The following is a 14,784-nucleotide window of genomic DNA, read 5'->3' on the forward strand; positions in this document are numbered from 1 at the left end:
TGTGTACCAAAATGAATGTAATTTTTTCCTCCAATATTCTGATGTGTCCTCCTGTGCAGATGGTTTCCATGGGAACAGGACCAGAGCGTCAAGCCGATTGCAGAGAGTATATGGATGTAAGAAACATTCAAAACATGCGCTGTTCAGATAGAAGTGTGTATGTGAGAGATAAAAAAAACGAGAAATGATTCACTAAAACAAAACATATAAGCACAAAGACAAACAGAGATCATTTATTTCATAACTTTTTTACATTTTATTTATGTGGTTCTTTTTGTAAGGATCATCCAGAAAAGCTCAGCTAGAATACATATCTTGAAAGGGAACATAAGAATATGTACCTGTGTTGGTCGACAGATGGGGCATGACAAATCAAAACAAACAGTTGGCATTCTTCCAACATAGACTGAGTTGTGTGAACAATGCAGATCGTATGTTCACACAGGCAGTTATTTTATCATCTTAAAATCTCTTCTTATACAAGCACTAACTTCAAACAATAACCAACCTCAGCACTAAAGTTGGTTAGTTGCATTCACTACTGAACATCTTTCTACCTAATTTGTCATATATTTTGCAAGATGTTGGAGTATATGGTACACTGTAGTGTTGTCATCTTGGCATAGTTCTGTTATAATCTCCACCCGGCACAGCCAGAAGAGGACTGGCCACCCCTCATAGCCTGGTTCCTCTCTAGGTTTCTTCCTAGGTTTTGGCCTTTCTAGGGAGTTTTTCCTAGCCACCGTGCTTCTTCACCTGCATTCTAGCTGTTTGGGGTTTTAGGCTGGGTCTCTGTACAGCACTTCGAGATATTAGCTGATGTACGAAGGGCTATATAAAATAAACTTGATTGATTGATTGATTGTTTGCTGCTAAGAAAAACAACGGTGGAAAATATATGCAATTCCCATAGAAAACGTTTAGTAAACACTCTGATCCCTAAAATATGGAACCATTGAAGAGGAAGGAGTCTCCCTGTTGCATAATTGTGGCCTGCACTGTTCCATGCTTCACTCCACCTCTTGGATAGGTTTGTGTTTGTAGATCAAAAGTGTGCATTGGTATGGCAGTGTTGTAGTGTGTAAATACAGCTTCATGTCTACGTTGACTACTTCACTATAGGAGGAATTTTAAGTCTTTACTTGGCTGGTTCCTCTTTACCGTGTTAGCTGAGCTAAGTAGTCTGGTCTAAAAACGGACTTTAGAAATACAAACTCTTTACATTATGCAGATGTGCACCCCAACCCCTTATTGATTAAATAGCAACATTTAAATAGCAAATATTCTCAATTCAAGTTCTACATAGTGAAATACACTGGTCTTTTGTTCAGTGCGAGAGATATTATCTACCAAACCCAAAAGTTTAACCTGATGTCTAGTTTGGAGCGCTGGTTGAATGGTTTATTATACAGGCAGTGTATATATTGTCTGTGGCAGCAATCTTATGCTAAGAGCATCTGTGAGCCAAATGAAGATGTTATTAGTATATGTAGACTATGCATATATTCCATCATATTCTATCAACCTTCAGTAACTATGTGGGTAATGTATCTTTTGTGTGTTTTGAAATCCCATGTAGGAAATAATGTGGTGAATAATCCCCCTGGGAGTTGGTAAAAGGAAAATGTGACGACTTTGCAGCAAAGTGGATTTTTCTTTATAATATGGCCATTCAGACTGAGTTAATGGAAACAGTGGAAAACTGTTCCTCATCCTCTCTCACTTACACATCTCAATGCGAATAATGGTATTTAGTACCACAACTTTCTCATGCAACATATTGGTAATAACCTGGCTCTTTGACACATTAAGCCAAGTGACAATGGATATATTAGTCAATATTCTATAGTTAACTAGAAAAGCAAAGGCCAAAACTTGTGAAAACATTATACACTTGTGCAAGCATTGTGGAAATAATGTTTCATGTAAGTGTAACACATACAGTACTGTTGAAAGAGAGTTCAGAAACCAACCAACCAGTTGTCATTTACTAGGTAGTTACAACATGGGTAATCATTTTGTTCTTATCCCATCAAAACCAGTTTTGTAATGACTTATGTTAGTGCTTGATCTCTGTTAGTCTCATGGTCACATACGTGAAGTACATTGCTCTGAGTGCTGTATGTACTGTATATGAAATCCACAGCACATTGCCTGGATGAGTTTTCCACCTTGTAGCATGAAGGTAACAGAGTAATATTTGTAAGAAATACCTCAAATAAATGTTTCTTTCCATTGCTGATAAATGCAAGGTTCCCTTTGCAGGCATAGTACCATACAGCAAATTCATATTTAGGCAATACATGTGTCAATTGTTTGTATAACTGGGGATATCAAATTAATATAAAGCACAACTACAGTTGAATTTAGGGCAAGTGACATTTTGTGACATAAAAAACAAACTGAAAAAATGTCATTGTTGCAGTTATGATCGCTTTGCTGAATACATTTTTCTTACACTCAATCCTTAATGTGTAAAGAGTGAGGGCATTGAATATTTCTCAAAGGAAAGTTGAGGGTAAATATATGAAAAAGGCAACTCAGATGTGGTATGGCAAAACAGCCAGAAAACAAGTATTTGGCAAGCTTTAACTCAGGGGAAAAATTACTGTGTTACTGGGGTCAAAATGACACTCTTGATTAGACTTTCTCCAACATAGTTACATGAAGTCAGACACAAGGAAGGGAAGCAGATATACAGTACAAACATAAACTTCAATAAACACATACACGCACGTACACACACACGCACACACAAACAAAGACACACACACGCACACAACGTTCATTCTTACTCAAGTGTGAACAGCATGAAATCAACCAGTCATAGGTATAGCAGCCAATGAGAAAGGTTTGAGAACCACAACTCTTCTGGGTGACATTTAAGGCTGGGCAGGGCCTGGCAGCATGTCCAGCTGTCCACATCAGCACCCCCCTGGCACTGGTCATCTATGTACAACAAACAGACTAAGAGCATTATCAGTCGGAGGATGGGACGTTGTGGCCCACACACAGTGTGGTTGGAACACCATGGTTCATAACACAGACTGACTGGTCTGTGTTCTGTGATCGCCTGGCCCGGCCTGGGCGGGATGCTAGAGAGAAGAGAGACAGAAGCGTTATTACCCAGGGCCTGCTCCTGCTGGGTGAGGGCCTGCTGGGCGAGGGCCTGCTGGGTGAGGGCTTGGGTGAGAGTTAATGGTGGATGATGCTCAAAGTGCAGAGGGAGGAGCAGAGATGAGATAACTTTAGAGGAGTTTAATGTGTGCCGCCGGGCTGGCATCCCATGGTAAACCAGCTAGTTTGGCCATGCTTCACCCATGCTTAGCCAATGCATCACACCTCTTAGTGTAGACTGTCTGTATAAATAGGTTGTTTTAAAGAGAAGTCTTATGAGTATGTTCAAACCATGCTTTCATTTCTAATCCCCTTTAGATGTTGTTGAGGGTTTAGTCGTCACCATGCTGTGCATTCTGCCATGCATCTTCCAGGCCACTCTGGGTTCAGACTTGATTTCACTCCTATTTAAGACCCCCCATTCACATCCTTTTGGTTTCCAAAAAGCTTGGTACACCAGAGGAGAGAAAGGGGGAAATACATTCAATCCATTCAATGAAATACAGATCCCTCTGACATGTTTCTTACAAAATTTATTTCATGCTAGAGTTGTATTCTTCAACTCTTTTTTCCGATTGAGTTCATGTTGCATAACATTGTGCATGCAGTTGATTTCCCCCATGTTCTTAATTGCAAACAATGATTTTATGTTTTCAAATATACATGTATTTTTGCTGCTTTCAAAGTAGCTAAAGGTTGTTAGGGAAAGATGGTCAGACACAACCTGTCTCAACCAGATTCTTTATGATATTGTTTCTAGTTTTCTTTAAAAAAATAACACTGTTCAAAGTATATATTTAATATGTGAAAGTAACAATGGTTCACTATGATAAGTTCTCCATAAATAATTGATTGTATACATCTAGACGTATAGCAGTAGACAGAAACATAGATTACTAATTTAGCCTAAATTATTCTTCTCATTAAGATCCAGGATCACAAGCATGCCAACATAAACAAGGTCAAATGTTATTTTAGCTTTTCACAACATAGAGAGCTTGCTGAAATATGTATATTCTCCATCTTTCTACAAGTCTCTAGTTAGGAAATAGTGGTCAATATGACCAGAGCTGCCAGGTAACATGTACTCTGTACCACAAAGAAAAAGAGGAAGAAATGTGAAAAGAAAACACTCTGTCATTGAACACCTTAATAGTCTGGCTACATAGATTGTATGCAAAAGTGATGAAACGTTAAAATAAAAAAATATTCTTCATACGGATAGTTGTAATAGCTATAGTTTCTTTTTCTTTTTTACTAGTCCACCATGCAACTCATGCTAAATACAAAGAGTCATGTTTAACTGATGGTATTGGGTGACATAAATGCCATTAGCAGTTATTCTTATTGTCCTCTACTTATTGATTTCATTCCACCCTTTCTGGCCATTCAGGCCAAGATGTCAGACCAATGTTCCTTTGTTATTTGTCTTTCTGTTCTCCTACAGTTCTTCATTGAGAAAAAGTCCATACAAAAACAACAATGAAGAAAAGCAAAAAGGACGTATTCGATCATGATGTTTGAGAGAAAACCTGTCCTTCAAAAGTGAGATGGGTGAGCTCACTGTAAGAAACCTCTGTATCTACTGTTTCTCTTCCTCGCTGTGAATGTGGCCCTGTCAAGCCTTCCATCCGTGAATCAAGAAACGTTGGAGAGGGGGATTTCTCCCAAAGCGTTGGTTTCTCACACTCAGAGTCAGACTGTAGTGTGCCCCCCTCAGGTCACTCTGAGAACTTCTGCCTGCATATACTTAACTAAGACAGTCTCCTCTTTACAGGGATCTGTGGTAGAGAATACACGGGAGGGTTGGGTTGCTCAGCATCAGTCATTCCCAAGAGGATGGATTAATTTGAGAAAGGTAAGACAATGGGGGGGGGGGTTACAGAGAAAGAGGACCTCTTACAGATGTTTTAAAATTAAAAATGTAAAAACTTGCTCTGTGGTGATCCAGGAGAAGGAGAGAAAACAAGGGACAGAGATATAGAGAAGTGAAAGAAAGAGACAAGCTGAGAGGACAGCAGAGGAACAGAGTGTCAGGGTGTGTGACAGGGTCAACTATCTGTTGTGACTGACTGGGCCAACTATCGGAGCTGTGTCCATGCACACAACCTCCCTGAGGGGGAGCCACACCAACAGAGAAAGACAGGATTGTAGCTGGATAGGAAGATCGACAGAATAAAAGACAGAAGAGCAGAACGGGAGAAGAAGTCAACCAAAAATGGGAAAATTAGACTTCTCTTTGAAGTAGCTACTTTGTGGTTGTGCTTGTGGTGGGAAGAGACATTCTTTACCTTGTAAAAAGTATTATGAAATAGAATATAGATAAGCAAAAATATATATTTTTACTACTGAATCTATTGATGGTTTGCCTTCAATAAAGACATGACTAGGTTCCAATAATTGAAGTGTTGGAGTACTTCACCTTCAGTGAATATTTACAGCTGGGTCCTTTTCACCATTTGGATGGGCCATACAAGAGTATTTAGAGAATATTATCTCCCATTCAGAGTTCTATATGAGTTCTTCCAGATCTTTTGGAATCTACCTGAGCTGACCTACTCTTTCCTATGGATGTAAAACTTCCATATTTCTGGTATTAAAGACTCTCTTCCCATTATCAGTTTTGAGAAGGGACAGTTTACAGAGACAGAGAACAAGCAACACAGATAGATAACCACAGAAAAAAGAAGAGACAGAAGCGAAAAAAGCTGAAGACGGAGAGCAAGGTCCAGATGACAAAAATGGGACAGACCGATACAACACAGTGGAACAGGAGCTAGCTGCAGATTGGGATTCTGTGGGTGGGTAACAAGGAGAGGGGCAGAGGTTTAGAGGGGACCCTCGGAGACCGCCCTGTGTCACTGATCCATGCCTACAGAATGCTACAGGACACTATGTGGGCTGCTGGGCCCTGCAGACACTGACACCACTTCGGTACCAGCCCCCCCCATGCCTGCAATGGTGCTAAGGCCATAAAGCATTTGGTAACCTTTGTTTGGGGAGAGACAGAGTTTCTGGGGTGTAGTGTATTGGTATGGGACCTCTATCTTTCAAAGAATTTCCTTTCACTCTTTTTTCAAAATGTATAATGTTATTGATCCAGGCAAATTGTACACACGTATTACCATTCATGCATTCTCTGTTTGATTAAGGCCCCGGAAGCATGCAGAGAGCAGTTGGGGTTGAGGTATGGCTCGGAAAGAGAAGGCACATCAATGTATTTTCTAGCAGGGTTGATCACCCAACAGCCATTCTGACTCCAGGCACTAACACTTATCTGACGCTTATTCAGCTAGTTCAACATCAAGATACATTTGTGGTTAACAATATCAAATGGAGAAGAGAGACTGACAGTATCCAGTCTGCTTTGTAATACTGTCTATAAGAGTGCTGGCACAGAGCCATATTCAGCTAGACTTCAACATGTATCTACTGCAGTCCAATTATATAGTGATCTTGTTACATAATCTTATGACATGCTGTTATTTAATAACAATAGCCTGTCATCTATTTGTGAAGCAATGATATAAAAATAGTTCTTAGCAGAAGTTAGATCTTGTTGAATTATTATTCGTTGTTAGATCAGAGGTAGGACGCTGTTGAACATGTCCGTCTTGCTTCTCACCATGCTTGTCATATACTGTAATACCATGTGGCCTCTCTTCTTCCTCACCATACTTCACCCCTTACCACCAGCTACATTTCCTCTCCAATGCCAACCATCAGCTGGACAGGACATGCAGTGTTGAGTTAAGAGACAAGCACAACACATGCCAACATGGAGCAACAGAGAAACAGGTTCACTTTCCATTGGCAACATGTACATAGACAATCACACACAGACACAGTCGCAGACATACCGTACACACACTCAGAAGCACATTGATAAACACATGACATAGAATATACAACAGTGAGAGCATGTGTACTCTTAGATGCTGTTAGTGGCCATCCTACTTGATTTATGTAATGGATCAGTCTCATGACGTGGACACAGTGGATTACTGTTGTGTTTGTGTAATGGCTCTTGAGAGTCACTGAACTTGTCCACCCAAAACAGATCATGCTCACAAAGAGCAGTTCACTATGGGAGACAGTGGGAATGTGTGACCTTTCAACCAAAAAAAGCTCCACTGTGCTCTAGAGGAGACAGGATAAAAAAGTATGTGTAAACTGTATACTGTGTGGAGGCTGTAGCAGGTTATGTCTTAGCTAGTGTCTGGGAACTTGGCTGGGGATGATGGCAGGTGAGATTTAGCAATGCTATTAGCCCATGACAATAATATACAGTATTATGTGCTTGTGATTCATCTCCCTACGCTCACAAGCAGCTAATTTAAGAAGCTGCGGATGACACTGGCATTATAGTTTGATACTGCAACAATTGTGGAATCAGCTTCTTCTTCTTCTTCTTTTTCAGAGTTGATTCATCATAGAAGCATTTGGCTTGCAGTTGTCCTGCCTTTGTTTGGTATAACTGTAGAGTAGAGGACATGATGAGGGCCTGATGTTACTGTAGAGCATAAGGATAGTAAGGATCTCTCGGTGTGGTGAACAAGGCATTTCTTTCATTGTGCTATTCTTTAGTGTTAGAGGCTGGGGCGTCAGGTTGTGAGTGTGGCATGGCCGTCCTCTTGGCCACATACCCACCCAGCTAGCTGCAGCAGAGGGTAGCCCTGGGGGCCCTGGGGGCCGAGCGATGGGCATGGGGGCGCCGGCTCCGCCAGTGACCTCCCCTGGGAAGGGCCGGCTACCGGCCAATTAGACACAAATCAAGGATGAAGGGAGGATGAAGGGGGGAGTGATGGAGGGAGGAACAAACAGATTAGACAATGAGTGGAGGAAAAACAAGGAAAAACAAACATACGACAAAGAAAAACAGAAAAAAAGGAAAGTTAAGGTTGGCCCAGGGGGCAGTGTGATAGTCTCGGTGATAGTGAACAAACCAAATGGAGAGAATAGAACACCCAGAGATGTAGAGGAGGGTTGGCATGGTAACGTAAATAGCCATTTCAAGAAAATCCCAAAACGGAAAAACAAGACCACTGATTAGTGATTTGTTTATATATTTGTTCAGTAACTTATTTTAGGCGGAAGTAAATCTATGAAAGTAAGAGTAATTCAGATGATTCAGTTTTAATGAAAGAGAAGAGTTGGACAGAGAAAAAGGCGTCCAAATGCCAAATAAGAATGTTGGGAGTGATGTTGTGTCGCTCAGCAGTAGTATGTGGGTGGGGGACCTAAAGTTGTTTGTGTTGGAAGCTGTTTAGACAAAGATAGTAAGGACAAGACCTACTGTGATATAGGATATAGCAACAACAAAAATAATGTGTGTGCTCTCTAAAGTATCTTTTTGTGTCATGTTTCAGACTTACAGTACAACTTTGTGTGTGTGCAGTTTCTCCTCCCTGAGTACACATGAAAGTGTGTTTGTGCTTGAGTCTAAGTGTGTTCCCTGGGGTGTGTTCCCTGAGATGTGTTCCCGAAGTGTGTGCCCTGAGGAAGGTGTGCCCTGAGATTTAAGACCTGGGATGTGTGCCCAGATGTAGGGCCTGTGTCTAGGTGTGTCATATTACGTACCCTTCCTGACTCTGGCCGCCGTGTGGCCTGGCCGCCCGCCCATGGCCAGGAGGAAGCAGGGCTGCTGCTCGGACCGGTCAATAGGACTTAAGATCTGGCCGTCATCAGGTGACATGATCTGGTCTATGTGGGGACAGTCTTCACTGGCCAGCGCTGCTTTTTCTGCCTCCTTGGCTGACTCCTTGGCTAACTCCTTGGCTGACTCCTTGGCTAACTCCTTGGCTGCTCTCTTGGCTGGATCCTTGGATGTTTCCCCGTTCACTTTGGGATCTTGAAAAACAGCTTGTGGTGCTGAAACAGAGGGAGAAGAACCTAGTAGTGATTCCTCAATGGTGTGGAAGAGGATGTGTCAGCAATGGCACTTGTGTGCAAGCTTGGCTGTTTTTTAATCAACCAGGTAACACAGTTTTGAAGCACAATCATTAAACTTTTTAAAATGTAAAATCAACTTTGACCTTTCCCAACTGCCCCAAATCCCAACCACAGGAACTTCAACAAACAAAAACTTCAGACTTGCTGCTCAATTTAACAAGCTTAACAAACTCTCAAAACTAACAAGCTCCTGTCCTGGAAATGTACCTCCTGCCTTTACAGAAATAGCAGTGACTATGTACAGGTCAATAAAATAACCGTAGTGCCACACGATTCTTCATCTTCAGTATAGTAAATAAAGGTGACCAACTCACAAGTCTGAGAGAACATGAAACACTACCATTTGATCATCCAGGCCTCACATGTCATGCCTCGTGGGCCTTATAAGCATTACATCTCCAAACTGAACTACACAGCCCAGACCACCACTGTCACCGCTGTAGTGAAACATTATTTGTGGGTAACATTTGCAGATATTAGCAACGGTGCCTCTGCTGCATTGATGCTTCACCCCATTACACATTACAGTAATTCATCTGCTCTTGTCAGCGCAGCAGGCAGCACACAGACCCTAGCCAGCCACACACAGCCATTGTATGTGTGACGCAGACCCCCTGGGATGGAGGGAGAGGAAGGAGGGGAGAGAGAGTGGGTGATGAGTCACTTTCTTCAGAATAGTTCAATGAATAAAGACACCATTCTCTACCTCCCTCTCTCCTCCTACACTGTAATTGCAGCCTCTGTGTTCATCCCCTTCTCCCTATCCCTGTTGACTTTTGTCTTTTTTTCATCCCCCCATCCCCTCATTCATCTTTTGGATATCTGTATCCAAGTCATGGGCTCTATTGATTGGCTGTTGGCATGGTCATCGTACATGTCTGATGTGATGAAGTGGCAGAGGATTTGTCCAGATGGTGCCTCTTTACGTGAAAGAGAAGTAGAGAAAAGATGACACAGCAGTAATGACCATATCACTGAGATCTGTCCATCACTGGCATTGTGGAGGACAACACTTCCAATAGAAGCATGATGCATTCTGGTCATTTTGGTCAGCCATCACTACAGCCACCTTACTCTCTACTTTCTACTGCACTAACAACATTTATCACAGAACCATACTCATCACTTCTCATTCAAATGTGTTGCCACACTGCACAACCACAGAAGAGATATACAGCAAGATACTGTATGTAAGTTAGCGGACCTGGTCCAGAAGTGTCTGTGTTGCACGTGTGACTAAAAACAGCTCACTGAATAAATGATGACAGCAATTTCAGAGGGTGGTTTTTTTTACTGCACTGGCTTGCTGTTTGGTACTGCACTCTCATAGTCATCCCAATGGCATTTCACCGGGTCCCCACTGGTCCTTTACTGTGTGTCTGTGTGTTTTGATTAGTAAAAATAGATGTGTCCATCTGTTCAAACTTCGAACAATAAGCACACACCGTATTCAAGTATGCAACTAAGTAATGGATGTCATAAATAAGCAAGTAGCTTATTTGATAGCTACGTGTGTGTGTGTGTGTGTGTGTGTGTGTGTGTGTGTGTGTGTGTGTGTGTGTGTGTGTGTGTGTGTGTGTGTGTGTGTGTGTGTGTGTGTGTGTGTGTGTGTGTGTGTGTGTGTGTGTGTGTGTGTGTGTGTGTGTGTGGAGCCAGAACGCTCGATCACATCAGCTGCTCAAGGGACCATCTTTATGAGGAGTACAGTACCTTAAAAGTTATGTAACATTTCCCAGCTGTCTTATTCCTAGAAAGTGAGTTATATTGTGTAGACTGCTGTAAAAAGTTAATTGATGCATTGTATATTTGGCAATCCTAGCCTATCCCTCATCCTAATCAAACAGTCCATGCCTCTTGTTCAAAGACTGGAGGACTCAGACAGAGTTCTCACTCCATTGGAGGCCGTATATAGAGAATGCCAACTTATGTGCCAGAATCACAACATTCTACACGCATTATTAATTTCCCCCTGAGCTGAACCCAACCCATCTTGAGGGCCCATGCTCAGCATGTTCCTGAATGTGTGCATTCATGTGTTATTACATACATGGAAATAGTTGATTACATACATATATCCCTTATAGTAACTTTGGAACAATGTCCATGTAATGTAAAGTGTTGCTCTAATGTCTCTCTGTTCAATTACCATTCAGTGACATCATGTACAGTAGATGGATGAGCTAGTCAAACTGTGTTCTGATTGGGTGCTAAATGAGTTTCAGATTGGCTGCTTATTCCATCATTCTGCTTTGCAGCCCAGTGTGAATAATAGGAGAAGCAACTGAATAGCTGCAGTTCCTGGCGGAACCTCAATACTATTGTGCAATGTGCGTTGCTTGGACACTGTTGTCATGGCAACAGGCATTGGCATGGAAAAAAGATTGGGGAGAATTAAATAAATAAGACATTAAGTAAGAGAGAGGATGGTGGGAAGGTGAAAAAAATCTTTGTTTTTACCACCTCCAGATAATGTACATTATGGCAGTGCCTGGTGAAACTCTAACTCTCATTGGTCAAGATCATAGAAGTAATGAGACTTAGGCACATCCTGTATCATATGACTAGGCAAAGTCAGGAAGTCAGGAAGTGTGACACTTGTTAATGTTTTTCCTCTCTCCTCCAGCAGACAGGTCATTATGTCACCTCTGGTTGTTCTCTCTGCAGGGAGTCAGGTCAGGTGACAGGCCCTGATGGCTCAGCGTATATACGCCATCTGACAGGCTACAAAGTAAAGGTGCAGATAGAGGTCAAGGTAATCTAAATTGGTTTGTTACAAACAAATAACTATCAATGAATAGTATCGTTGGAATCTAATCAGTAGAGACACCTTGTAAGTGGGACATCTTGGATCACAACTCTCCAGGGAAAACATTCATTATAAAGTTATAAAGGGTTCTATTATAAACAGGAGTACAGCCAGCGAGCGAGGGGTGCAGTGCTTTTGTGTGTGTGTGTGTGTGAGAGAGTGCTCAGAGGACTGTTAGTCATAGACATAGAGTGGAATGATGCTTGGCCGTAACATGTGGCAGTAAATAAGGAGCCATCACCAGATGCACTCATGGCCACTTCAGGCCCTCGTGGCAGGGCATATATACACAGTACTTACACTATTTAATAGAAGAGGGAACCCAATGGAATCAGTTGGGCCCTATCCCTATCATGAGTAGGCGATGTACAGTATATCAGCCTGTGAGTAACTGAGAATCGCCCAAAGCTGCTTGTGCTCACCACAGCTGGCCTGGTCACCAAGCAGAAAAACATGAAAGAGCAACGCAGTCATCATCCATCCAAGGGACCTCCTGCAAATTGATAGGTTCTCTGAGGGAAACCCCCACTCTCTGCTGTCTTTGTCCAACTTCCCCTATGAGTCACACAGGTTAGACACACAGGTCTCCAGGAAACCAGGCTGTCTCTTTTATTGCAGTAATTTCTAGAGTGCGATATCACTGGTGCAATGTTAGTTCAACAAGTTAACTGTGAAATAAAAGCATTCGCTGTTAAAAAAGATGTATCTACACTACCGGTAAAAAGTTTTAGAGCACCTACTCATTCAAGGGTTTTTCTTTATTTTTACTATTTTCTACATCGTAGAATAATAGTGAAAACATCAAAACTATGAAACAACATATATGGAATCATGTAGTAACCAAAACAGTGTTAAACAAATCAAAATATATTTTATATTTGAGATTCTTTAAATAGCCACTCATTGCCTTGATGACAGCTTTGCACACTCTTTACATTCACCCAACCAGCTTCACCTGTAATGCTTTCAAACTGTCTTGGAGGAGTTCCCACATATGCTAAGCACTTGTTGGCTGCTTTTCCTTCACTCTGCGGTCCGACTCATCCCAAACCATCTCAATTTGGTTGAGGTCAGGGGATTGTGGAGGCCAGGTCATCTGATGCAGCACTCCATCACTCTCCTTCTTGGTAAAATAGCCCTTACGAAGCCTGGAGATGTGTGGGGTCATTGTCCTGTTGAAAAACAAACGATAGTCCCACTAAGCGCAAACCAGATGGGATGGCGTGTCGTTGCAGAATACTATGGTAGCCATGCTGGTTAAGTGTGCCTTGAATTCTAAACAAATCACAGACAGTGTAACCAGCAAAGCACCCCCACACCATAACACCTCCTCCTCCATACTTTACAGTGGGAAATACACATGCAGAGATTATCCATTCACCCACACCGCATTTCAAAAAGACACGGCAGCTGGAAGCAAAAATCTTAAATTTGGACTCCAGACCAAAGGACAAATTTCCACCAGTCTAATGTCCATTGCTCGTGTTTCTTGGACCAAACAAGTATCTTCTTCTTATTGGTGTCCTTTAGTAGTGGTTTCATTGCAGCAATTCGACCATGAAGGCCTGATTCACGCAGTCTCCTCTGAACAGTTGATGTTGAGATGTGTCTGTTACTTGAACTCCGTGAAGCATTTATTTGGGCTAGTAACTCTAATAAACTTATCCTCTGCAGCAGAGGTAACTCTGAGTCTTCCATTCAGGTGGCGGTCCTCATGAGAGCCAGTTTCATCATAGCGCTTGATGTTTTTTGCGACTGCACTTGAAGAAACTTCCAAAGTTCTTGAAATGTTCCGTATTGACTGACCTTCATGTCTTAAAGTAATGATGTACTGTCATTTCTCTTTGCTTATTTGAGCTGTTCTTGCCATAATATGGATGGTCTTTTACCAAATAGGGCTATCTTCTGTATACCCCCCTACCTTGTCACAACACAACTGATAGGCTCAAATGCATTAAGAAGGAAAGACATTCCACAAATGAACTTTTAAGAAGGCACACCTGTTAATTGAAATGCATTCCAGGTGACTACCTCATGAAGCTGGTTGAGAGAATGCCAAGAGCGTGCAAAGCTGTCATCAAGGCAAAGGGTGGCTATTTGAAGAATCTCAAATATGAAATACATTTTGATTTGTTTAAACTTTTTTGGTTACTACATGATTCCATTTGTGTTATTTAATAGTAAAGATAAAGACAAACACTTGAATGAGTAGGTGTTCTAAAGCTTATGACCGGTAGCGAATATATACAGTTGAAGTCAGAATTTCACATACACTTAAGTTGGTGTCATTGAAACTCGTTTTTCAACCACTCCACAAATTTCTTGTTAACAAACTATAGTTTTGGCAAGTCGGTTAGGACATCTACTTTGTGCATGACACAAGTAATTTTCCCAACAATTGTTTACAGACAGAATATTTCACTTATAATTCACTGAATCACAATTCCAGTGGGTCAGAAGTTTACATCCACTAAGTTGACTGCCTTTGAACAGCTTGGAAAGTTCCAGAAAATGATGTCATGGCTTAAGAAGCTTCTGATAGGCTAATTGACATAATTTGAGTCCATTGGAGGTGTACTGGTGGATGTATTTCAAGGCCTACCTTCAAACTCAGTGCCTCTTTGCTTGACATCATGGGAAAATCAAAACAAATCAACCAAGACCTCAGAAAAAAATTGTAGACCTCCACAAGTCTGGTTCATCCTTGGGAGCAATTTCCAAATGCCTGAAGGTACCATGTTCATCTGTACAAACAATAGTACGCAGTCATACCGCTCAGGAAGGAGACGCATTCTGTCTCCTAGAGATGAACATACATTGGTGCGAAAAGTGCAAATCAATCCCAGAACAACAGCAAAGGACCTTGTGAAGATGCTGGAGGAAACAGGTACAAAGTATCTATATCCATA

The 14,784-nt window shown here is 41.6% G+C and overlaps 1 protein-coding gene across 3 annotated transcripts in view; it reads right to left on the minus strand.

Annotated features, from left to right (window-relative positions):
* Nucleotides 1–207: 207 nt before the first annotated feature.
* Nucleotides 208–14,784, minus strand: part of LOC129854362 (potassium voltage-gated channel subfamily C member 1-like) — a 31,084-nt gene continuing 16,507 nt past the window's right edge. Inside the window, exons 3-4 of one of the 3 annotated variants that reach the window (XM_055921314.1) lie at nucleotides 8,698–8,988; nucleotides 208–3,095 (exon numbers count right to left, since the gene is read on the minus strand). In XM_055921314.1, the coding sequence (XP_055777289.1) occupies nucleotides 2,980–3,095; nucleotides 8,698–8,988 (407 nt within the window). In that variant the 3' untranslated portion in view covers nucleotides 208–2,979. Of the gene's footprint in view, nucleotides 3,096–3,635; nucleotides 7,868–8,697; nucleotides 8,989–14,784 lie in introns of those variants that run through there. The other 2 variants (XM_055921315.1, XM_055921313.1) reach the window with 2 other exon arrangements.

This window comes from Salvelinus fontinalis, chromosome 4 (assembly GCF_029448725.1).
Source record: "Salvelinus fontinalis isolate EN_2023a chromosome 4, ASM2944872v1, whole genome shotgun sequence".
Classification (NCBI taxonomy): domain Eukaryota; kingdom Metazoa; phylum Chordata; class Actinopteri; order Salmoniformes; family Salmonidae; genus Salvelinus; species Salvelinus fontinalis.